At 38.6% G+C, this 26,251-nt stretch overlaps 1 protein-coding gene across 1 annotated transcript in view; it reads right to left on the minus strand.

Moving 5' to 3' along the window:
* Positions 1 to 22,574, minus strand: part of CSTF3 (cleavage stimulation factor subunit 3) — a 41,661-nt gene extending 19,087 nt beyond the window's left edge. Inside the window, exons 1-3 of the mRNA XM_072421885.1 lie at positions 22,411 to 22,574; positions 14,392 to 14,493; positions 14,183 to 14,278 (exon numbers count right to left, since the gene is read on the minus strand). Of these exons, the coding sequence (XP_072277986.1) occupies positions 14,183 to 14,278; positions 14,392 to 14,493; positions 22,411 to 22,443 (231 nt within the window). The 5' untranslated portion in view covers positions 22,444 to 22,574. The remainder of the gene's footprint in view (positions 1 to 14,182; positions 14,279 to 14,391; positions 14,494 to 22,410) is intronic.
* Positions 22,575 to 26,251: the final 3,677 nt, after the last annotated feature.

Consider the following 26,251-nt stretch of genomic DNA (forward strand, 5'->3'; position numbering starts at 1 on the left):
CTTGTGCCTGACATAATTAGGCTACTAAATTACTGGAAGTCCTCAAGGATGGCCAAGCACGCATTCAAAGTGCTTCTGACCCCCCAATTTTTAAATAACGTAAATGTAGCCAACAGTTGTGCTATCAAACAGATAATTACTGCAGGCATCTACAGAATGAACGTTTTCTGTCAATGAAGATGCAACCAAGCATGGGATTGCTATCTTTATCTAATTGCTGATCATCACTGGGGACCACCGCTGTGACAGCCAAGATTGAGATCTACAAGCTAATCAAATGGTCAGATAGTAAAACCTCAAAAGGAAGTACAGTTGAGGAATATTAATATATAGATTCAAGGAAGGAAATCTTTGTAAGGTGAAATATGAAGGCCATTACTGCTGACCACTTGTTGGGTGTCATGCGGCCTCTCTAATTTCAGTACTAGTCAGTCCGTGGTACTAGTCCATAGTAATCAGAATAGGTAGATAAGGATTTCTAACTAACTCTCAGCACTAAGAGTTTATTTATAAAACAGGGAATCAGACATTCTTTTAAACATTACTTAGTGGTAAACTTCCAGGTCTATGTATTTCAATAGCAGTAATGATTCCCACCTGTAAATGTATGAGGAAATGCCAGATTCCCTATTTTATAAATACAGCCCTTGATTTTAGGTCTAACACTTGAAATGCTAAACCCTATGGGTAAGTAAAGAGTATAAAGGAAATATTGGTGACCTATTAATATTAGTATTTTTATCATGTAAAAGAAAAATGGAAATGTTTGTGTATCCTGAGAAAATATTATATTTCCAGTCAATTAATAACAAACATCAAGAAAACAAATACAGAAAAATGTTTTTAAATTAGTTTAATAAAGCAAAGACATAAGCTAGTTAAATACACAAGCATGATCTATATCATGAAAACTGTACAGATTGTTTAACATCTAATATAATGCTCTGGGTACCAGAAAATCTGTCCATAAAATATCAAAGAATTCCGTTATGATATAGAGTTTATAGAAGATATTTATTTCAGAAATACACAATTTTTGTTTTAAAATGTTATGTAATTAAAATCAGAACATTTTAAAGATGAACCTGTAATGTAAACCATACTAACACAGCCAATTTAAAATAACTGCAAAATAGATGATGTAGTGTGTATAAATATACAACATGTAGGTATTTAGTCTGGCTAATTAAACACAAAATTTGTATGCAAAATTCACTTTTCATCTTGAAAGCTTGGTATGCCAGACTGGGGGGCATTAAAGGCAGGGACTCCTGACACAAAGGAAGGAAAGGAGGCAGCAGAATATGGGTTAGTGCTTATGGTAGTGCAAGGCTTAAATTAGGGGTTAAGGTTAAAGAAAAGCAAAGTTTAAGTTACCTTTTGTAGTGGAGGTGGGCTTAAGAGTAACTTTAGGGTTTACATTTTTGGGGTATGAACTTGATTAGGTTGTTGAGGCCTCAGTTTAGGAAATTAACTGGTAATATATTCAGTGTCAGGAAGGGGGGTGTTGGGAGCAGGCTAGTCTAAACTGTAGACTAGCCATTGTAGCAATATTCACCTTGAAATAATTCTTAACCTTTTTAGCATAAGGGAACTGTTTGATATGATAAATACTAGCAATATTGTAATAATTACTATAGCCACAGCTCGCAGTAAATTAGCACGGTGGCCAGGTGAAAGCATGCCTCTTACACTACTAGCTATTGGGAAGAACAGCCAAAAAGAAATATTTTTTTTCATCAGTTAAACTGAGAGGCACAAATTACTAACTGCTCAAGGAACCACTAGCAAGCTCTGGAGGAACTCTAATTAGGAAACACTGCACTTGAGGTTTAGCTTTAAGTATACTTTATGCTTGCTAAAGTAGAGCTTAAGTTCCACTTTAAAATTTGGGATCAGGCAGGCCATTAATGGAAAAAGGGACATCAATGTTCCTTCTGCAATAAGTATGCTCACCTGCCTAATCATAATCCTTCAGTCAAAATTTGTTTCTTGCCAGGGATAACCAGCAATTCCAGATTTTCCTATGGGTGCCTGCACAGGAGTTATGTCATCCTGGCCAATCAATATTGGCTGAGATTTGGCCTATAGTGGTGCCCACAATGGAATGGGGACAGGCGAGTGTTGCCAGGGTTTAGTTGTGCTCTAATAATGTGTAAATACTTTTCCTGCTTACATGGACAACCCTCAGAGTTAGGGTCAGGTAAGACCCTCAAACGTACTCATCATTTCTTTAAAATGTTTTATTACATTGAGAAATTGTCAGCCCACTACTCATAGCAATACATTTTGTAAAAAAATAAGTTCTAGTTAAAGAAATAAATGTAATAAAAAAAAAATAAAAAGCATACCCTTTGCCCAGAGCTTGCACTGTAAGCATAAACATGTGAATAGAATTATGCAAACAACCTATATTGCGATCGCTAAGCATACAAAAAAAAAATTGGAATATTTACAGTTAACTTCTAAAAAGGAATTTAAATCGTGTTTGTATGCACTTAATGTCCATAGTCTGGGGAGAGGTGTACTTTAAAGCCTAAGCTTTTTAACTCCTGAAGCAAGTGGTATTATCATAAGCTTTATAAGGTGAAATTACACTCTTTTTTTCTTTTGAATTATTATTTCCTATTTAATTATCCCACATATCCCATAATACACAATTAGTACAGGATATAAGATTTATTTCAATATGATTCTGACTATGCTGCTAGCTTTATTAGCAAAATATTCAACCAACACAATGTTCTCCCCAGCCCCTTTTAGCTGGGCACACCACCTGGCATTTTTCAGTAATCACCTGGCTGTTTTTGGGTGGTTACTAGAGTTGCATCACAATACAGGGACCACCGGCCTACAGTTTTTCCCACCCAGCCTAAATAAATTTCTGGTTTTAACACTGCAATATAAATATATATATTATATATATTTACACATATACACATTTTATCTGTAATATCTACACAAAAATCTAACTGTATCTAGAGTAGCTTTATATATTTGCACTCATTGTGAATGTTTTAAATGCAACAAACAAGGCATATTTTTTATGTGCCGTTTACTATATTGCATCTTGCTAGTTCTTAGATGTAGTGTCTGCGTTAGTTTTTTTTCAGGCTTATTTAGTTTGTATTATTACCTAAGAATCCTGCACATTACACTGTCTCCTAATGGCTATGTCTATTTCTTCAGTGTTACTTATGGAGGGAGCCATGGTCGTCACACTGAAATCTAACCTAATATCTCTGCCTTTGTTCATCTCTATTACACTGTGGAATATGGAATTCATAGTATATAAATGCAAGCCAAATTGTTTTTGCAGTCTTTGCAGTCTCTACAGAAATTGCTATGTATAGATTGCACATGTATTCATTTGCTGAAAATGTTCAATCTGGGAAAATGAAAAAAAAAAAAAAAAAGCACCACAGCAAGGGACTGGTAAACTGATAGTATATATTTAAAAATAAAATGCATTTCTTTTCCATTTATATAGACATTTTAGTTACATTTTCATGGTCTTTTTTTCATGGTGACACAATGGTGGCAATGGTCTTATGGCTAGTTTGCTGGTATTGTGTTTGAACTGCAATACATTTTTTGTAACAACCATACATTGATGGTTTATAAAATTTTTGTTTATAGAAGTCCAGTGCTTGTTTAACCTTCATTGCTATGGAAAAAACTACCTACATCATCATGCTGTGTATTACAATATACTAACAGGAAACATCACTATATGGTAAAATGGCAAATATGGCAGGAACGTTTCATACCCTGTAAACACATCCTGCATGTTGGTGAGCAATGCTAACATAGTATATTCACAACAACATTAGTATGAAGTTGGGAAAGAGCAAAACTCGACTTTGTAAAAGGGAAATGTGTTTCCCACCCCAAAGTAAACTTTTGAAGAAGTTGAAAAATTACTATAAACATCTATTTATGAATGTTTCTCAACTCATTTTAATGGAATGGGAAATAAAAATGAGCTATGCGACGTAGTAACATTGATAATAAAAAGGTATGTATGTTTGTGATCCTCAATGAAGGTTCTCATTTAATCAGGTGATGGTATACCCAAGGTAAGATTTCTGCCTAGGCTAGGATGACACATTGTCATATTTAACAATTGATTCCACACTACAATCAAGCCTTCCATTGTTATCACATAAGGTCCTCTATTGTCCTAGCAGTGGGTCCGATTTATTAAAGCTCTCCAAGACAGGAGAAAAGGATAGAATGTGTGGGGAAATTGTGGGAAAACTGGGTGATCCAGCCAATCTGGAAAGGTTTTCCTAAAAATCAATTGCTAATATTTAGCAAACATATTCAATTCTGGACCAGATACATTCCACGTTTGCTGGATCACCCAGGTTCTCCCAAGACAGTCTAGTCTATCTTCCCAGCGTGTTCACTACAATTACCATAATCTGCCATCTAATTACCATTATTTTCTACGGACATTAAACTGGGAACCCAGGGTGGCCAGGACAAGTTGTCCGGGGATAGTGGTAAGTTTTCAGCCCTGCTTATAAATTAGTAATAGTCACATTACACTAGACTTGTCCAGCTGAATATGACTAATTACAAGCAATCTTTGTAATTTGTTATATTCCTTCATACATACCTTTAATCCTGCAGACTTCTGGCTGATCTGATTGCATCTCAGGTCCTTCGCCTCAAATGTAGGCTGTCCTTGAGCCTGGACAAAAAATGAATAAAACCGGGCAGAGCCCCAGGAGAGCAGGGCTAAGATGCAATATGAGACCATCCAACTCATCTAGCTCACCATCCAACCTGAAAAAACTGGTGGCTAACTTCTGAGATGTGGAGTGGGTTATTATATTAGTAGTTGGGTTACGTATTAGAAAAAATAAAATAAACTTCAGCTTTACATTTTTTTTAAACTACAAGCGAAATTGGGAAATTCAATTTTGCATATATCCATTGAAATTTTAAAAGGCCTATCATACCTGTTAAATAAATTATGAAGAGTCTACCAATGGCTTTTACCATATACAAATGGACCACTGATATGTTTACTATTTTGTACAACCTGTTTATTAGGAAATTTTCAAGACATATAAATACACAATACCAATGCAACAAAATGAGGTTAGAAAGAAGTAAGCAAAAGAATAAAAACAAAGCAATATAAAACAAAGAATACTAAGAAAGGTACATTAAAGCCAAACTAAAGTTCCACATTTAAGAATGGATAATCAGGCAGGTCATTATTGATGGGACAGACAATGTCCCCTCCGCAATAACCTCTCTTACCTGCCTGATTGTTCTAGATATCTGGCAAAAACGCTGAGCTGCGCATTGATCGGTTTTACGGTCCTGGTCAATCAAGATGGCCAAGATCATGTACAGGAAGAAAAGATGGCGGAGCTCAGTGAGAGAACGGGAACATATGAGTAGTGTGGGTTTTGAGCTAGGTACACACTTCCAATAATTATCGTTAGAAAACAACCAATTACGACTGATCAACAAATATGTACGATTATTTTTGAACAATCGTATTGTGCACAATTCTGTACATAACTGTAACGATACAGTTATGTACAGAATTGTAACGATACGACTGATCAAATACAATCCACCAATAATGTACACATGCTAGATACGATCGTTTGAACAATGCAGAAAGTGACATGGAAAGGAGAAAGTGTATTGCAGAAACATCCACGATCACTGAACGACCATACACACGATAGAGAACGACCGTCAGTCAATTCGATCCCACAGGACGGTCGTTCATTTCCAGCGACATTCCTCGTTCGTCGGTCAGTCGTTGTGGATCTTTTTTGTCTGATCTCGGAAGATCGGTCGTTAGTCGTTCGTTTTCAACGACATTTATCGGAAGTGTGTAAGCAGCTTTATTCAGCTTTAGGAGCAATGAGTCTATAAAGGTAAATCCCAAGGTAACTCTCCAGGAGACTAGCCTACAAATAGGCTTAATAAAACTGGTGGCACATGGTGATCTAGGGGATACCTAGAAACTAGTAGCGAAATACCCACACAAGAAAACTCCTTCAAACCACCATGGATCAAGTCAAACTCCTGACAGCAAAATAATGACCAAATGACACATTCATATAAAACCAGCTGGGGATAAAATACAAAAACAGGAAAATGGAAGGAGAAAGGGAAATCATTGAAGGAAAGGGTAAAGAGGGAAAGGAAAGAAGCCCACCATACCTGTCTCAAGCTATGAGATGTGGCCACCTGTTTAGCAAAGAAGTCCACAAAAGCAGGAAGTTTAAACATAATCCAAGCAGCTCAGGTACATGTAGCACTATTGTCTAAATCCACAACCAACTGCTGCATATATTGGATATATACAAGCATCTGAAGTTGTTCACATAAGGGGGGGCGCCAGTGTCTCAGTATGACTGTTCTGGTTGCTGCCAAGAAGTGACAGAGGACACCCTTCTTGGAAAAGTTACAGCTGACATGGGATAACAGGGTAAGGCCAGCATATAAGGAACGGACTCACTAGCATGGGCAATAAAGTAGTTTGTCCAAAAACGCACGAATCGTTGGGCATTCCCACCAAATGACCCTATGGGCTGAGCAACACCATAACTCAGAAAGACAGTCAGATTCTATGCAGGTCAACAGGGCAGCATTACCAACGGGACAGGATCTTATATTTCTGAGCTCTGCAAGTAAGTGATATTGAATGAGCCAACTGAAGCAAGTACTCCTAATTCTCTGGAGTAAAAGAGTGGTCCAACTCTTGTACCCATTGCAGAAGAAAAGAGGAGGTGTAAAATGATTAGCCTCCAAAGGCCAATACAAATATAAAGTAACATACTTGGGGCACTGACACTGTCCAGTTAGTCCAAGCTAAACAAAAAAAAAATGGAAGTGCCCAGAACATGAGGGATGATAGGATTGTCGAACAGTGGGGTGAGTGGGACCTACATTATAGACAAGAAGGTAACATGCAAGAGAAGGCTTCACAACTTTAAGATTAGGTCAGAGGGAAGAGATCTAGGTACCAACTACTGCCAAATGCTCCGATTCCACCAAACTCTCGCGATTCCTACTGTACAATCAATAAGTCTGAAGGCCTGATAAATAAAGGGTAATAGTATGCATACCAACTGGAGGGATAATTTAGAGAAGAAAAGTAGATCACTTTGAACATTTTGCTGAAGTGTGGGGGGGGGGAATTAAGCACAAGGGCTTTCGGAGTGAATATGAATGACCAAATATTTCATTGACTCCCTGTGTAGCCCTAATGGAATTAACACCAAGCTGAGCAAAAGGGTGCGAGGGAAGAGAGACATTCAGAAGTTCAGATTTATTTATGCTGAATTTGAAATTGTTGAATTGCCCAAAAGGTCTTAAACGCTTCAAGGATGGAGGAAATTATTATATAAATGGTAATGAGTAGAACAGCAAAAAGAGCCTCCTTATAGGTTGGATTCGAATTTGCACACCCTGTCGTCTGGAGCACAAAAGCAAGATATTCCATAGCATTTCATTAGGGGTGAGAAGGGACAACCGGATAACATGTTCACCATTTTGACTGCAAGCTCTCATTCTTTAAAATGCAATCAAAAGAAGCACAAACTGACAACCTAAACCACTGTGCAATTGTATGTGAAAAATATCAAGTGAGCCAAAAAAATGCATCGTAGCAAGGGGGCAGAGCAGAATGGCAGAATGGCTACAACAATTTAAGCTGACAGAAGAACCGTAACTCAAATAAACTAAGAAGAAAAGCATCCCTGAATACACAAAATGCCAATTTTGATAGTAGGGTCAGAATTTGGCATCTAGAACATAAAGCATGTATCCATCATGCCTCGGATGAATGGTTCAGGCTGGCGGTGTGAGGGATATTTTCTTGGCACACTTTGGGCCCTTTAGCACAACTGAGGGTCGTTGAAATGCCACAGGTTACCTTTGTTGCAGACCATGTCCATCCACTTATGGCTGTAGTGTACACATTTTCTGATTGCTACTTCCAGCAAGAAAACATGCCATGTCTGATAATCTCCAGCTGGTTTTCTGAACGATAAATGTCCTCCAGTCACCAGAGCACAATCCAATAAAGCACTTTTGAGGTGTTGTGGAATGGGAAATTTGTCAAAGACCACAATCTCTGATAAATGTTTTCAGCATCTCTTTGAATCTATGCCACAAAGAATTATGGCAGTTCTGAAGGCAAAAGTCTAACCCAGTGCTAAAAAGGTGTACTTTTTAACTGTACCGTTTCTACTTCTATCGTCTCTAGTTCTACTTCTTCATTGTGCCTTTGCCGGCACCTTTCTCCATCAACTTAAACTTTCCAGAAAAATGAAGAATGATTCAGCAAGCTAATTTTGTTTCCCAGAGCTCAGAGTGTTGTTGGGGAGGTCTTATGATGTGAAGTTTATGTAGGCCCAGTTTGTAAATTTTAGTGACAACTCGTTTAAGTGCCAATTATCTGCTGTTCTTGAGTGTAAACTTGGGAGCCAATACAGGTTGCACACGTCTGGCATATGTTGGCACCACTCCACTCTACCTATTTCTGGCATAGGTTACAGCTATTTCTGTAAATTGTTCTTGTAAAACTCAATCATTCTGTATTTAACCGATACACCTAATGTTCTAGAAGTATTTCACCTTTAACCTTGGTCAGTTGACTCAAATTCCTTGGAAAGCTCACAGATAAAAAAAGAAAACTATACCCCTTTTAAAGCTCACATATAACCCTAATTGGCAATCTAGTGTGACTAACTTTTGTGGTGATGTCTGTAAATTAAACAAATGAACACTGTTATCCAAGTGGTGCTTCATTTATCCTGTCAGCCATAGTCAGAGGCAAAAGATTTCCATAACAAAACTGCACGGTGTTTACTATTTTTCTGACCACTGAAAGTACAGTATGAGATGATGCAACAGTATTACAAGTATTGTTGAAGGTGAACTATTTAAGTATGTTAACTGTTCAGCTAAGTCAACAGTTACCTATAGTGGTAGACTTCCTTGCAGTTGGTATCTAATTACAAAGCTCAGTACATGGTTCTCCCCTGTCCCTTTTAGCTGGGCGAACCACCCAGCGCTTTTCAGTAACTGCCCAGCTGTTTTTAGGGGGTTACTGAAGGTAAAAATACAGGGGCTGCCACCCACCTACGATTTTCTTCCCACCTGACTAAAAAATTCTGGATTGAACACTACACTGTATGCTCAGTCTAGTATTGGCACACAAAGACCAACACTATAAGAAGCATACTGATTTAAAGCTGAACCCAAAATTGTAAAAGGCACGTTCGATTAGCAGCAAAGTTATTAAGTGAATACAAACAGCATATAAAAGCAAATTGATCGTGAGAACACATGTTTTGTAGGTTAAATGTGCTTGCACATACATCTACATCTTATTTCCTCTGATCTCTGCATTCAACCAGTGGTAGGGTCATAGGAGTCATCCAAGGCAGAAAGAACAGATATCAAGCTTCAGATGCCTGCTTTAAAGTACGAAACATGTATTTTTATTTGGAGGCAGGACTTGTCACAGAAGTAGGTGTTGTGCAACTTTAACACGGAACTAAAAGGCATATGAAGGGTCACGTAGCTGTACACAATAGTTGTTTTAAGTGTAAATTATAAGCATTACTGTTAGAACAGTTTTTTTTTTTTTTTTTTTTTTTTTTTAAAAAATAGCGGCTTTGAGAATTTGCCTTGTGCAATTTTGGCTTCAGTTGTGTTTTAAACAAAAGGGGTCAAAATAATGCTTTATGTTGTGCTTATATCAGCATCTGTCCCAGGTTAAAAGTAGGCATGACAACTAAACCATCTTGTAAACAGGTAAAGTGGGCAGCATGAATACCTTGATTGTACGTGATGTTATTGCAAAGCAAATGCTGGTAAAAGACTAACTAAAAATTAAAATAACAAATGTATGGTATGTAAAAAAAATGATACTGGACTATTTACTTTAGAGATTCCAAAAGCACTACAAAAAATGTATCGGTATTAATATAAACCTGTAGGCAACAAAGACATTCAAATACTTCTATACATCTTTACTGTCTAGTAAGATGACCAGAACTCAAATTTAAAAAGGTGATGATTTGAGTTATGGTAATAGAAATAATTTTATTTACCAATGCCTTGCCACTCACTATTGGTTAATAAGCCTTCTCCTGGAGTGGACCCAGAGTTGAGGGGTTCTGAGAAATTTTACCAGGCAACATAGGCAACATCTTGGAAGTAGCTGAAAGTTGCTGTTCATTTAGGGACTGACTTTAGACAAACTGTAAATAGTGCCCTCAAGTAATATTAGATGAGACAAGTAAAGATGGAAGTAGTCACAAAATCTAGGAAAATCACAGATAGTGGGTAGTAACTGAAGAACCACTTTCACAGATAATACCAGCATGTTTACTATAAAGACTGAGTTTATTTTGTTTGTTTACAATTACAACTTGTCACTTGTTTAAAATGAAACTACAGTGACACAATGAAAAACAGGATTTTTATTGCAGAAGGAACAGGCATGTTCATTCTTCAATAAAGCATACTTTACCTGTGTGTATGAAAATTTTTAAAAGTACACTGAGCTGCACCAGCTCCGTGTAAGATGCCCGAGTTGAATGAGTAGAGTGAGGATAGGCAAGTGTATACCCCCAAAAATATTGTGATAAGGCAGGGAAGTTTATTTTATTACCAAAAGGCTATAACTTGCCCAATCTGAAATAAAGCATCTGTCTGATTTGGCAATTTTTTTGTATTGTTTTAGTCCTGCTTTATTGAAAATGGGGGGGGAAATCAAGTATATGATGCACATTGTAAGAACGATTTTATTGTAAATAACAAATAACCTATGTAAGGAAAGTACTTCAATGATACATAAGTGAATGAAAAATTGAAATGCCATTATTGTTACAGAGAGGTTCCTATTTAACCTTGTACAGTAACATGGGGGTGACCAATATCTTTTGCTGCTGTGTTCCTAATGGAAAAAAATCGTTCTAAACTAATACAACAGAATACAGGCGAGGGTTGAACTTTGGTTGCCTACTAACCCTGTTACTTTACATATGAGATTTAAAGGTAAACTCAAGACACATTTCAGAAATTCATATATTGAAAATTTTTCAGTAGCATATTTACCACAAATCTTTACAAAATGAAAGTACAAGCCCATAAAGGCTTTATTGTTTTGGACTAAGTAGCTTAGGCAGCTACTACAAACATGCTTTTATGAGTGAGAAGACGACATGAGTGCTACTGTTCCTTCATTGTCCAGTCACAGGCTGTGTAAGGTCCTAGACCAGGCTGTGGGCCTTAACTGTAGTGTAGTCACTCAAACTGAACTGTGCCGTTTTCTTTTGGGGCATCCTGTATTTTTAAAACTGATAAACAGAATTACAAAACCTTTAACAAGAAAACAGGTCACATGTATTTATTTGGAAATTTGGTCATTAAGCATAGGAAAAAGCAGTGGGTCTACCAAAGAACTTATTAATACAATATTTTAACTGTTAGACACTTTCAATGTATATTAAAGGGTACACATAGCAAATTGTTTAAAAAGGAGCGCTATGAGGAAGGAAGTACATTTGCCATAATCACACCAGCCTAATATGTGCTTTTTTTTTTTTTTTGCTGAATGATATAGAAAAACACTCAACCTATGAGTCGTTTGAGGTGGAATGGTTGTGGTGGTACAAGAAAAATTTGGAAAAGGATGGCAGGCTTCAATAAAAACCATTTAAACCACCCCTCCCTACTAAAATTGTACTCTGTCTGGGTTGTCCTTGGCGACATTTCCCAGCAGTGACACAATATAATTAAAACTTTAGCATGTATGATATTGTGTGTGTGTGTGTGTAATTAAGGATAAACAAAATGGTTAAGAGCTGTTATTAACAGTTAGTTTAAAACAAGGCTACAAAGTATCAAAGACATACATTAAAAAGTTGCTAAATGCTTACAAAAGCCAAGTGCTATCGTTACTAATAGTAGTCCTTATAGAGATCATTAATAAAGTTGCTCCAGGTATAAAAGCATACCTAGAAGACTGAGATTATGCAGTTACAAAGCAAACCTCAGGTCCTGCAAAACTAATATATCTGGCTAGTGTTGGGAAACTGCTTATACTTTGTCCAGCTAATGCTACTAACCTCATTAACTTAATGGGCTATCTCACTAGCCAAGAATTTGCAGGAAGAGCCAGACAAGCTTAGTCATCATCAGGATGTACCAACCTTGTCTGAATTAGGCTGTACCAGCAAGATCTTGGAGGCTGCTAAACATAGCTGACCAGCTGCATTTTAACAGTTTGTCCAAGCAAAAGAATATGATAACGTAAAATGAACTTTACAATCTCTCAGCTCTATTTGTATACAGGTGTGAAAATACAAAATGTTCATGCCTATATGTTTGACATCGAACAACTGTCATTCACGCATAGCACTTTTAAAACATATTAAGAACTCATACAAGAACAATTGATGATCCAGGCATGACCATGCTGGAACTTTTTACAGCACGTTAATCAACCAGCTCTCAAACACACATATTCAGTGAACAGATGGGAGAAAAGGGAGATGCAGAGAGCATATGTGCATCAGATTGGGAACAAATTTAGAGTGTATATCCTTTGCTCAACTAAATCCCCCCATTATCTGCAACACCGTCCAGCCAGATGAGTTTCTCGGTGTGGATTGTTGCTTTTCCACTTACATACAAAAAAAAAACAAAAAAAAAAACACTCAAAGTGATATACCATTCAAGCATAGTCAATTCAATGCACACACATTGTGTATGACATTCATTAGACCTCCCCCAACATTCAGATCAAACAAACACATTCAAAAGTCATCTGATTCCTTTTGCCTGCAAAAGCTGGGCATACTGTGTAAAACCCCAAAATATATAAAGGATAGTAAGAGATAAGACTGCAAAAAAGGGCCCCACAATACTTGATTACCTGACAATCTCAGGCATGTGCGAGTCCATGTTTGAGGGTTTATAGACTCTTGTAGATCTTATGGCTCAAAAACAATCATGTACCTCTGTGTATGACTACTTTTAGGCATTCTACATACTCACATCTGTGAATGTATAAAAATGCATGCTTGTACCACAGATAAGTAACATTTTCACATTCAGTTCTCAAAGACAAAGGAGCTGATTAATGAAAATTGGAGCAATAAAAATGTACTAAATGTAGAGCAAATTTCCACAACACACTTTTAGACCTCCTTTCAAACATGTAAAACACTACATAGATAAGTGTACAAATTACACAAGTTTCTCAAATGCAGGCATAAAGCGTGCTGTGACAATTGATTCAGTGTTCTATTACAATACACAGAGGCAGCAAATTTTATCTCTACATATCTGTACTGTCAGACCAGAATTGAAGCACAGGCTGCCTTCCCCTCCTACCTATTCTGATATAGGAAGTCCTTCCTAAGCAATAAATAAGGGAGTAGATGCTGCAACTGGCATACTTTCTGGAAAGGTAATAATACCACTTGCCACCGATGCCCCAATTGTGTTTCACAACCACGGGTCTGAAATCGGCCCTAGTGTTTGATGACATCTTTCATAAAATTAAGTGAGCAAAGTTTCTTTTGGTTTAAACTGTGCAAAAAGTTTTCTTTTGGCTCTGCAACCTTTATGTGTTTTGGCACCACAAACCTTCTGAATTGAATTTTTGTAATTGTAGAGCAGTTATGCTGGAATAAAAGCTGCAGGAAGAAATGTTGGTTATTTCCCATGCACACATCAAACTAATAATGTTTTAAAAGAAATACATGGTATTTCAAACAACCCACATAAAAATATTACAAATAATTTTATTACAAAAACAAAACTATGTTTACAGGTTACCATTCAAAATATTTTTCAATAGTATTAGGTGGAAATTGATTAAATCTAATAATAAAATGACACAGGAGGCAATAAATTGACACGACAAATAAATAAAAGTCTAAAGCACTCCATACAATTAAAATGTTTTAATGTTGTTGCAGTATCACTACGCAACAATCATCAGTGTGGTAACATTTTAGCAAAGTAAGCAGCTAAAACTTTAAACCCAACGTACACATAAAAAAATCATTAAACTTAATTAGTGCTACTTGTGTTGTCCCCTCCTAATACCATATGTGCAGTGTAGTGTATTGCTTGCAATCCCACATATAAGAAAAAATAAATAAATATTAACCTCTGCTTCAATGTAAAGTTTCCAGAATCTGCCAGAACTTGGGAACTGGGCCACTAAGCGCTCATATGTCTTCCGGGCTTTGTCTATAGGCTGATTCTAGAATTTGAATAAACAGCACGTACAGAATTACAAATGTATACAGACCATGTGAAATGTTATGTGATTACTGGGACTGAGAGAGAACATAATGTAATCCTATGTCACTAAACCTGTGCCTCTCGAATGAGAATGCTCCAAGCGTCGAGGTCATATGGGTTATCTTCCAATTTCTTCTCTGCCTTCTTAACCTTTTCTGGAACATATTCTGCAGCCTTTGCAAATAGAAAAGAAAAAAAAAAAGAGAAAAAAAAAGGGAAAGAAAAAAGTTAAAACTCACATATACTCTGCTTTAAATAAATTGTACCTATTTAAAAATCCAAAAACCAAAGGTAACCAAACTACAATCAAGGCACATGTTACTCTTACATTAACAAAACAAAGAATCGGTTCATACCAAAAAGCCCAAATCAAATTCTACAGCGATTCTTTTGTATGTGACACACCTAGGCAATCATCAGCCAAGGAAGGGCAGTTTAAATTTTCTTTGTTACGAAATGTCCAATGTACAAGGTGTGTAGCAAATACCTTTAGTTATGCTTAGCATGACTGTTGAGATCTTTAACACCCCCTAGCATTCTAATTCTGTGCAAATTTCCATTCAAAAAGGGTTACATTTTTTTTTGCATGGAAATTTATTCTACATTATAGGCTAGAATTCTTAGGCATACCTCACCAATATTTTAAAAAAGTAATAATAAACTTTAAATAGAAAAAACACAAAAATCTGTAAAAAAAAAATTTAAAATATTTAAACATGTCATGTAACTGTACAGTAGCATATATATATATATATATATATATATATATATATAATCAGGGTTCTCCCCAGGCTCTTTTAGCTGGGCGCACCAGCTGGGCGTTTTTGGGTGGTTACTAAAGAGTTTGGTCATAATACAGGGGCTGCCACCCCCACGGGGGACACCGACGGAACAAGGTGTTTTTTTCTTAGTTTAAAGCTACCACAAGTGTGACACTCGGGATTACAGCTAGGGGGGGTTAATGAGCGATGGGACCTAATTACTGAGTGCAAACTGATATTTGCCCATTACCTTAATATATGTGTAGACCATTATTATTATTTCCTACTCTCAATTTAACACATACAGTCTTAATACACTAACACCAGCAATACAAGAAATGTTTAATATATTCTTGTTCGGTCACGTTTTTCTTATTTGTTCACAAGCACTTAACACTGTGTTCCTAAAACAGACATTATGCAATACTTAGGCTATGTTCAGACTGGCAGTGAAGTTGCACTGCAGCTATCGCTTCCTGTGCGGGCAAACCGCTGCCTCGGGGAGATGTAATATGTAGCCTCTACGTCTGGCAGCCCCATAGAGATTGAAGGGGGCAGTGAGTGGTCCACTGCCAGCCACTGTCACATCTGCAGTTTATTTAGGAATCCAGTAGCTGGCAAAGTTCCAGCCACCGGGAGCCACGCAGGATCGCTTGATCCCACTGGAAGTTTTCCATTGCCATTTTTTATTTCATTTTAACAGTTCTTTTAAACTGGTAAGAAAATGTTACTTATTTAGCAGGAGCCCCTTCCTCCTCACGTTTCATTACCCTCACCTTTTCACAGACAAATAACACTCACTGCTGGCCAAGAACCTCTGCTACTTTTATGGCCATTCATGTAGTTTAGGGAGATGCAGAGAGACGTTCTAAAAGGATGTCACTTGGGGCTGAAGATGGCAGCAGTCATAGGGCTTTGGATTGTCTACACAAGAACCTTTACAGGTACACAGCATGCATAAAATATGTTAAACATATACATGTGGGAAGATTGCTGTTGAAATGAACAAACTAGCATCAGGGCTGCTTTAATACTAAAACCTCAGAAAAAACTGCGCAATACTACCAAAATTAATATTTTTTCTTGTTTTCCCCCATAAGCAGTAAAATCTTTCCAATTCATTCCTATGTGTTTTTACTTTTTATGCATGAGTGAAAAATGAATAGGTGTATATAGGTCCTAAAGCCAAAACCAGGCAAACAGTTGAACTAAAATAAATGCATATGGGTTATTGTAAACCAGGGTTTCTCTGGGGGTTGTTAGGGCTTCCGTGTGTCTCTCGGATCAGTTTTCCTGTGACCACTGATCTTACCGGCGGCAGAAAGAGTAAGACTCTCCTCACACTGGCCAGCAATGTAAGAAGCATTCTTTCTTCTGACCACCACAAGTGCAGTTGTACCGGGAGAATTATGGGGTGCTAATAGTTTAGCATTTATAATAATCAAAGATCTGAGTTTAGCTTTTGGAAGATGTCTGTAACAGCAGCAGAATTGCCTACTTAGGAGATCAGCAAGAGGCTAATGGATATCAAACATCCTAATTTATTTTACTACCCCTAGTAACATTGTTAGCCAAGGAAGACCACCGTGTGCATGAAAATAAAGGGGACTCCACCATCACAGCAGCGCTTTGCTGTCAAGAATTACAGTCTGAAATCTATTTGTCCACCAAATAAAGGTAAACTCTTCAAGAGGGTTTGAATTTTTTAAAACATTGTCAGCTAGAATAGAATGTGTTACTGACAGTAAACAAAGATAAAACAGCAATGAATAAAACAGCAGCCAAGTCCCAAGACTTACAGAAGAAATATATTCAAATTTTAGTAGTCTGGGTTTAGGTGTGCCTTGATGATCTGGGGACAGGGTACTTATAAAGCTCATGACATATTGATCATAATATAAAATAAATGTAATTTATCAGACTTGGAATGCAGCATAAAAAGGCTGTGGTGGAGCCCAGACAGCTCTTGTTTCAGCAACAATAATAAACACTTTATCACTTTATGATTACATGTATGAGCCATCACCCTACCCAAAGCTAAGAAATTAGGAACCCTATTATATTTTTATATATAAAAACAGGAAAGATTATATTTATCAACAATACAAAACTAGCTCTCCTCCTGGCAGGATAGTTGTTCAAAACTACCTTTTTCCCTCAAATGAAGAACTGGAATCAATGTGGAAAGCATGGACAAATTAGACAATTGGAACTTTTAGTAGTTACACGTCTGAAAGTACACAAACTTGGGGTTTTTTTCTCAGCCATGCATTATTCAAGCACATATTAAGTGCATTTAGATATAGTTATTACATAACACATTTTTACACTATAAAAGAAGCACTTTTCAAGTTACAATGACCTGAAATTTATGAAAAAAAGCCATTTCCAGCTCATATCCACACAATACAATTGATCTAACAAATAAGAACAATCTGTCCTTTCACAAGTCAAATGAACTAAACATAAATCCCAATTAAAATTGTTCTCAACAAATGCCAGATTATTTAGTACTGGCATAAAATTGCACCAAACTAAACATAACTAATTTGTTTGTAAGTTTGAAACTCTGATTAATCATTTAATTCATGTATGGTGGTTGGGAAGCTGAACCCCCCCTTGTCGTGGGATTTTACTTTAATCACCAAAACAACCCACTGGCAAATAGCTCAAAGCTTACAGGAGCATCAAACCTTCATTCTCTATACTTGGCAAGTGTATTCATTACTCTACCTATCAGAACAAGGTTGGTGTTTCCAGTCACAATTTCAGTACAGATTTACATTTATCTGTCATTAAAACTTTCTAAGATTTTTTAAAAATGTATGCTGCTGATGGCCACAGAAACTAAGACAAAAACATAGATGGAAATGGGGTGGCTGCAATATTTTACAGACGTACAGGACAACGGCTCAAATTCTGACCGAAGGCCCATTGACATCGTAAGTTTTGGGCTGCACTGCTCAACATAGATCTAATGTAATAAGCTGAAAGCCATTGTCTCCAAGGAAGGTTACTTCACACCAATGAGCCTTGCTGTGAAAAAAACCTGCAATCGAGATCATGTCAAATATGCATATAAATACAACCTACTTCAATGTGTTTATTAAGAACTATAGCCTAATGATTAAAAAAATACATGCTGTAGCACTTATTCACAACTGTATTTGCACTTAGTTTTCATCAAGTCCCCTGGCAAAGTTCCACAAGTACCTGCGAGTCTGCCAGTGAAGTTCCTCTAATGCAGAATTCCTATGGTGAAATGACAAGAACACAGCACTGCACCCGAACAGAGATGACCCTTATGTAAGTTTTGCATGCTTCCACCACAGTGAAATGAGAAGATTGCTGCAAGGTGCCAGGCCATTAGCATTGTCAATGCCGACTCACACAAATCACATTCCAAATGCAACAGCAGTGGGTTGGATCTATATAGCTTGGGTAATATTTTCCAGAAAGATAGTTTTAAAAAACTCATCCAACACTCTAGCAAATAACTAAACTTGCAGTGCATCAAAATTTTAATGCTTCTAAAGAATTTTCTCACAGCCCAAAGTCAAATTTACTTTTTTTTTTTTTAGATCATATAGATCATGCATGCTGCTTCAGTGGATTCTAAGATATCTTCTATCTAGACTAAGCAAGACCCAGTAAATCTACAACAAAAGTGAACATTCAATTCACACAATAGTACCATTAAAATATATATATATCTATATATATATATATATATATATATATATATATATATATATATATATATATACACACACACACACACACCAGACTGGTCCATGCAAGGGTATCTTAAAACGTACCTAAACTCAGAATTTTCACTTTACATAAAAGGGTAGACAACAAAGTTGCAGCACCGCTCCATTAAGCCAAGGTGATTGAGAATGAATGGGAGCGTAAAGCACGTCACGCATCCCAGGAGGCGCCATGACTGTCAAACAAGCTGTACTTTAAACATGTCTGCCCCGATTCATCATCACTACATGGTAGCTTTATTAAACTTTTAGTATACAAAGGAGATATACTATTGTTTAGTCTATCTTTTCAGCCCACAGGAAATAACAGGGACAATGCATTTCTGTTAGGAGGGAGCCACCAACAGGTACAAATCACATCTCCAGATTATCTCTCTGCCTTTCTGAATTTCAAAACAAAAGAATCTTACTGCTGCTGAACACGGCAGACCAACAACTTTGGTAACTGAGGCTAAGTACACAAGTTAGACTATTATCATTGGAAAGGACAACAAAAGAGTGAAAGATGCATGAACGACTGTACATATAGCGCCGTTCTGCTCTATTGAGAGGGGAGAACGAGAAAGCAGCACCCTGCTGCGCTCTCCGCCATTCACTTACATTACAGTCGTTCATGAATTCACCAGGACGGATGACAATGAATGAAATTCAGTACAATGAGATATCATCAAAACCCAGCCCAGAGCAAAATACAGCTAAAAACTAGTAAATACAGGCAAGACTTCAGCTTTTCTTTTTGTATGCCTTGCTTGTAAAGGAAATAAAGGAACTATTGAGACACAGAGGTTGCCACTGCTAACTTTTTATTTATGGGCTGCCTAGATGATGAGACATCTTCAATAGACCAGACTAAGGTACTCAGCATTTTGGCTTTATTTAGACCTTGCTTGCTGCATGTTTGTTTCTGTCAGTGAAACCAGGCAACTAATAGCTTCAGATATCACAACAAAGATGATTTTTAAATGATGATTACTTACAGCAGCCTGTTGTCTCTGCTACAACACTTTGATAGGTGGCAGGTAGCGGGTGACTGATCTTATTTCTACATTGACTCTTGACACAATTCTAATGATCTATCACTAGAATTGGAGGCTTATAGGCTGGTGAAGCTTCTGCTGGTTGTGGATTGCAACTAGATGCCATTAATGTTTGCACAATCAGGCCGTTCATTACTGCAGAAAGGGACAGGCGATATCCCGTTAGTAGTAATGTGTCTTAGGTTAGGTTCACTGTCACAATAATTATTGTTGGAAACAAACAAATAAGGACCGATCAACCGATAATCGTTAACAAAAAAGTGCACAACGGGCCAACGATGCTGATGAACGTTGCTGGAAACAAACGACCGTCCCGGCGGATCTGATTGGGCGACGATTGTTTGCTATCTATTGTGTGTACGGTTGTTCAGTGATGATTGTTCTGTGGTACACGTCACTTCCTGCATCGTTCAAACGATCGTATCTAGTGTGTGTATCTGGTGGAATTTTTTACATGTACAGAATAGTGCACTATACGATTGTTCAAAATAATTGTTCATTTTCTGGTGACAATTATTGCACGTCTGTACTTAGACTAAGTACACACATGCAATATTTGTCATTAAAAAACGAACGACTAACACGAGATCAACTATTATTCACAAACATAATCCACCAGTAATGTACACTAGATAAGATCATTTCAACGATGCATGAAGTGAGGTGTACCGCAGAACCATCCACGATCACTACACGACCGTACACACTTTAGATCAGCGGTCGTCAAAAATTTTTGGTGGTTCTGTGCACCCCTGGGCAGGGTCAGGAGAAGGACCCCATCAGTCCTAAATTGTTAGTTTCCAATGACTATTATTGCATGTGTGAACGTAGCCTTACCTGCTTGATCGCCCTGTGAGCATGCACAGCTTTGGTTGGCAAGGAAACCCAGGAATCCCAGCTTCACACTCCTAGTGATATCATTAGCATGTTAATAGCAGAAGGAAACAGGAAAGGTAAAATATGAGCATGACTCTCCAGTCATGTGGGGCAATGGGGAGACTACACACATACAGCAGCAGACTTACAAGGGTGACAACAGAGCAGTTTTGTTGAATATCAGTGAGCAAGTGTTAAGAAGTAGCAAATCAGTAAATGGAAACATCAACAGCATGCCATCCATAATAAGTTATAAGAATAAGCAGGCATTGAGCACAGTACTTTTACAGAAAGCTCCTATAGTACATTAAATGTTGTCACTTTATGACAGGAAGTTATAAAGAACTCTCAATTCCCCCCCGCCCATTCCAAATCTCCCCCTGACATATTCCTAATGGGTAACAACACTGTTATTCGGCCCTCCCCTCCAGCACGTTGTCTTGGCGTCACCTTCCATTCTGCCCTCTCATTTACCCCCATATTCAGAATATTTCCAGGCCCTGTCACTTTCACCTGCGCAACATCTCCAAAATCTGCCCCTACCTGTCCCGAGAGACCACTAAACTCTTTGTACACACTGTTATCTCTCGTCCAGACTACTGTAACATCTTCCTCTCTGGTATTCCACTAACCCGACTCTCTCCTCTACAATCTATTATGAATGCAGCAGCCAGACTCATCCATCCTTCTCTCCTCTTCCGCTGCATCTCTTTGCAGATCTCTTCATTGGCTTCCATTTCACCTTAGAATCAAATTCAAGCTCCTGTGCTTTGCCTTCAAATCTCTCCACAGCACTTTTCCCACTTACCTTTCTGACCTAGTAAAAAAAGTACTCCCCCAGCCGCTCTCCTCGCTTCTCCAATGACCTACTAATGACTTCCTCACTCATAACCTCATCACACGCACGGATACAAGACTTCTCTAGAGCTGCCCCTACTCTCTGGAATGGTCTTGCTCGTCCTATTCCGCTTGCTCCAACTTTCTGCTCATTTAAGACCACTAAAAATTCATTTTTTCACACTTGCCTAGCCATCTTCTGTCTCTTGAAACCGTCACTACTTCCCACCATTACATATCTCCCCTCCTATTGTGAGATACTTCCCCAACCTCCTAGATTGTAAGCTCTTCGGGACAGGGTCCTCTCCTCCTCCTGTGTCACTATCTGGATCGGTCTGTCATTTGCAACCCCTATTTAATGTACAGCACTGGGTAATATGTTGGCACACTATATAAATACTGTTTAATAATAAAGGGCTCATGAATGAACACATCCTCCAGAATCAATGAATGGCATTGTGCAATGTTATTGTGTGCCTGGGTTTAGATTATTATACTGTAGAAGGGAGATCATGCTCTCAGGCCGCCTCCTACCCAGTAAGCCATTAATGGCCTGCAGCCCTGGAGAAGCCTGGTCACGTGACGTCGGCTTGTGAGGAGACCGGGTCAGGTGACGGGGAGAGCTCCGGTTATGTATATATTACAACCCCGGCCCATTCCCAGATACCTCCCGTATGTTATCACCCCTATAGCGGGCGAAAAGCTCCATAGAAACAAAACACACGGCCCAGCTCAAGCGCTCGCCTCCTCCACACGGCATTGCGGCCTACAGCACGCTCGTCTCCCCCGCCCTCCCCTGGCGGTCCTCACCTGGTCAGAGGTGCCTTCCCCAGTGGCCATCATTTCTGCAGCTACCCGTGCGCCTTTACTCGTCCTCTCCGTGCTCTCGCTCACACTAGGAGCTCCCTCCTCTCCTCCACCTTCTGCAGCCCAGACAGGACGTCGCAGAAAATGGCGACCGCAAGAAAGAAACCAGTCTGACTGGCTTGCTTAGGTGTACTGATTTGGAAGGGAGTCATCTAAAGGCGAAAGGCGGTATTGCAGCTTTGGAGGACTGCGACACAGCGACATCTAATGGTGGATTTAAAACATAGCTGCAGTGCTGTATCTACATGATAATGATTGAGCTATCAAATTGGTGCAATGACAAAATCAGGATGGAAATGTTTTGTTTAAATCCTATTGTAAGCCTAAAGAGGAACTAAACTCAAAAGTCCCCCAAATCGAAAAAAAATTCACGTACCTTTATTCCTGCAGTGCAGTCGATCGGTCTGGAGGTCTCTTCCATCGGGTCCCACGTTGTCCCAGCATCTGTCTTCGGGCCGGCGTTCTGGGCGCCGCCATCTTCGCCTTTTCTTCCTGTTTCTTCATCCTACATCACCCACCCAAGGCGTGAAATCGGGTGACGTAGATGGGGAAAAAACTTCCCAACTTACCAGCAACTTTTTTTCCTTTTCACAAAAAGGCTCCTGAGATGCTCAGACATGCACAGAAGGATCACCCAAGAGGCTCCTGGGCTGCGTGACGTAGGTATCCCGAAAAACTTTGTGCTCCCATTCCTTCACGATCGCCTAGGTGAATTAGGGGGTGGTGCTGCACCCTTGGTGATGAACTTAAAAAAAAAAAATAAATGAACAGAAGTTTTACCTTATGTAAACTGAAAATTGTGAGTTTAGGTACGCTTTAAATAATCATACTAAAAAAAGTGATAAGAAAAGAATAAATAAATTGAACTACTAAAGTTAAACTTAACTTTAGTCTATTAAGGAAAAACACACACTTTGTAGTGAGGCAAGGGTTAAAAGTTATCTTGTATAGGGAGCTAGAAAAATCACTTTTTCATGCCTTATCCTCCAACTCCCGCAGGCTTCTCCTCCCATAAGATTGGCCCCTTGCAGCTTCTTACCTAAGGCGATCCTTCTGCAGTTGTAGGCTCTCATGTCATCTGCTACAATAAAGGACTGGTAGCATTGTAATTATGAATGCCAAGGACATACAACCTAGAATGTCAAAAAGAAGAATCGTCAGACTGCTAGGGGTGCTTTTTACTTTCCTAATATATAGAAATGGATTTTCCATTACCTATTTTCCCAGTGGCAGAGATCAGCAGGATGAACAGATCAGGGGAATCTCTCCATTTGGGACCACATACAGCTATAAAACACCAATAGAAATTTACCAGTTCCATACTCTGTCCTAAAAATTTAAAAATATGGCTTATGCACAGCTAAACCTTTCTTTTATAGTTTTAGATGACTAAGAACCCCTGACAGTTTTTGTATGGTTCTCTGTGTCTCTGATAGGTAGATGCCCTCCCTCTGTTTGTCCTGATGACCTTTGTCATTGGAAGTGATATTCGAAACATTACGGTTTCCACCAGAATAAAGGAAGAAAATATGGGTATCGGCCACGGTGATCAAGACTTAATGGGAGCACAGACACTCCTGGGATATGTATGCTGCTCCTTGTGCATATGACTTGTTCTTGGGCATGTGCAGAAGGGATATTTTTCTCCTTGAGGAAAAAGATGCCGATCTCATGCATGCGCAGTGTTTTTCCCCTACTTCGCCTGACCTTGGATCTACGCAGTGCAAGATCGGGTGACAAAAAAAAAAAGGATGGAAGTGAAGACCGAAGATGGCAGTGCCCAGTGCTTCCACTGAGGAATCCCAGGACAATGTGGGACCAGATTGTGGGAAAGACCAGCACCATTGAGGGACCTGCAGGATTAAAGGTAAGTGTAATTTTTTTATCTGCTGCAAAATTTAGATGGTAGTCAGAAATTGGCATCAAACGCATGAAAGTTTCTGCCTGGTATCAGCCTGGTTCAGGTTGGTGGTGGTATAATTGGTGTGGGAGATTTTTTCTTAGTACCCTTTGGGCCCCTTATTACCAATTGAGATTAATTTAAATGCCACTGTGTGCCTTAGTATTGTTGCTGACTATGTCCATTCCTTTATGACCGCAGTGCACTCATACGTGTAATGCGCCATGTCACAAAATTCAAATAATCCCAAACTGGTTTCTTGAACATGACAATGAGACAATGGGTATCTTGTATTCAGATGACCTCAACATTCACCAGATCTCAGTTCCATAAGGCACTTCTGTGGTGAGGTGGAATGGGGGATTCCTATCATAATTATGCAGCCGACAAATGTGCAGCAACTGCGTGATATTACCGGTATCATGTCAATATGGACCAAAATCCCTCAGGAATGTTTCCATCAACGGCGAAACGCGTTAGTTTGGGGACAATTGTATTTTGTGTGATTACGTTAAGCTATTGTATTAATTACTGCTTAGACTAGATAGCCAATATTGCTTTGTTTCCAAACCTTTTGGACATCATGGACCACTAATTTCACGCACTCTGGACCGCGCATGCAGGGGGAGCCGTGTGTCACTCAAAGGGGAAGAAACTTTCCCCAGAGTGATGTCATGATGCCAGAACCTGCCCACTCTCCCATCGCAGGTCTGAGCCTGCAATAGGAGAGTGGGCAGGTTGTGTATAGAGACACAACCCCCCCCCCCCCACTGCTCTGATCCTGTGATTTGTATCGGAGACATGGTCCGTGGATCTGGCCTGTGCACCCTGCCAGCGGGTCCTTCTCCTGACCCCTGGGGGGGTGCACTGGCCTGAGCTGCGGACCACCAAAAGTTTTTCATGAATCTCCGGTTGGTGACCGCTGTTCTACAGCACAACCACAGGAGAGAACAGGTATTGCAATCTGCCCATTTTTAAAAATGAACCTAGTTCTATCTGAATGGGTTGATGAACAGTTATGGAACTTAAGGCATAAATGTTGCATAGTTTAAGGTACATGCATACATAGCACCAGGTATGGCCAACAAGTGTCCTATGATTTTCAATACTCTTTAAAAAACATCCATACAAATGAAAACATTTTCTAACGACTAATGCTTGCCTGCTAAGTTCAGCCCGGAATGGCCATTTAATTTATCTTAAAGCTCAACTCAACTTAAAAATTGTAAGTAAACTCTAAATCAGTGTTTCAATAAGTTAGGCATTTTGTCTCAATGATCTCCTGGACCTCTACTAGATGTGATGGTACTTTCTGCTAAACCTCAGATCAATGCAATAAAGGGTGCCGCCATCCTTCAGGACTTCAGTTATAAAGAACATTTATTATAAAGGCTGCAGTCAATGTTCAATATCCTAAAATGTGGAACAGGCTTCCTCAGGACGTAGTTTCAGCAACTACTATAGATTGCTTTAAGAAAAAGCTGAATGATTTCTAGAAGCACAGAATATAACTGGGGATTAAAGTTTTAAAGTAAAGATAACAGAGACTGTTGATCCAGGGAACATCGGATTGCCTCATGGAATCAGGGACAAAAAAGGAATTCTAGGATGACACGGGACCGGATCGAGGGATATAGCACCATCCAGGGATCTGCAGGATTAAAGGTAAGCTTAATTTTTTTTTAATTTTCAGTTTAGTTCTGCTTTAACCAACTGTTCTGCAAATCCTTTGTCATGTATTAAATGCAAAATCAAATATATGTATTCTTGGTATATTATATGTTATATATATAACATTTCCAAATTAAAATTATGTAACTCACAAACACAGTGTAATTTTCCTAAAAACCAAATGGTATTTTTATTAGCTGCTCACAACAATAT

This window comes from Pyxicephalus adspersus, chromosome 9 (assembly GCF_032062135.1).
Source record: "Pyxicephalus adspersus chromosome 9, UCB_Pads_2.0, whole genome shotgun sequence".
Lineage (NCBI taxonomy): Eukaryota > Metazoa > Chordata > Amphibia > Anura > Pyxicephalidae > Pyxicephalus > Pyxicephalus adspersus.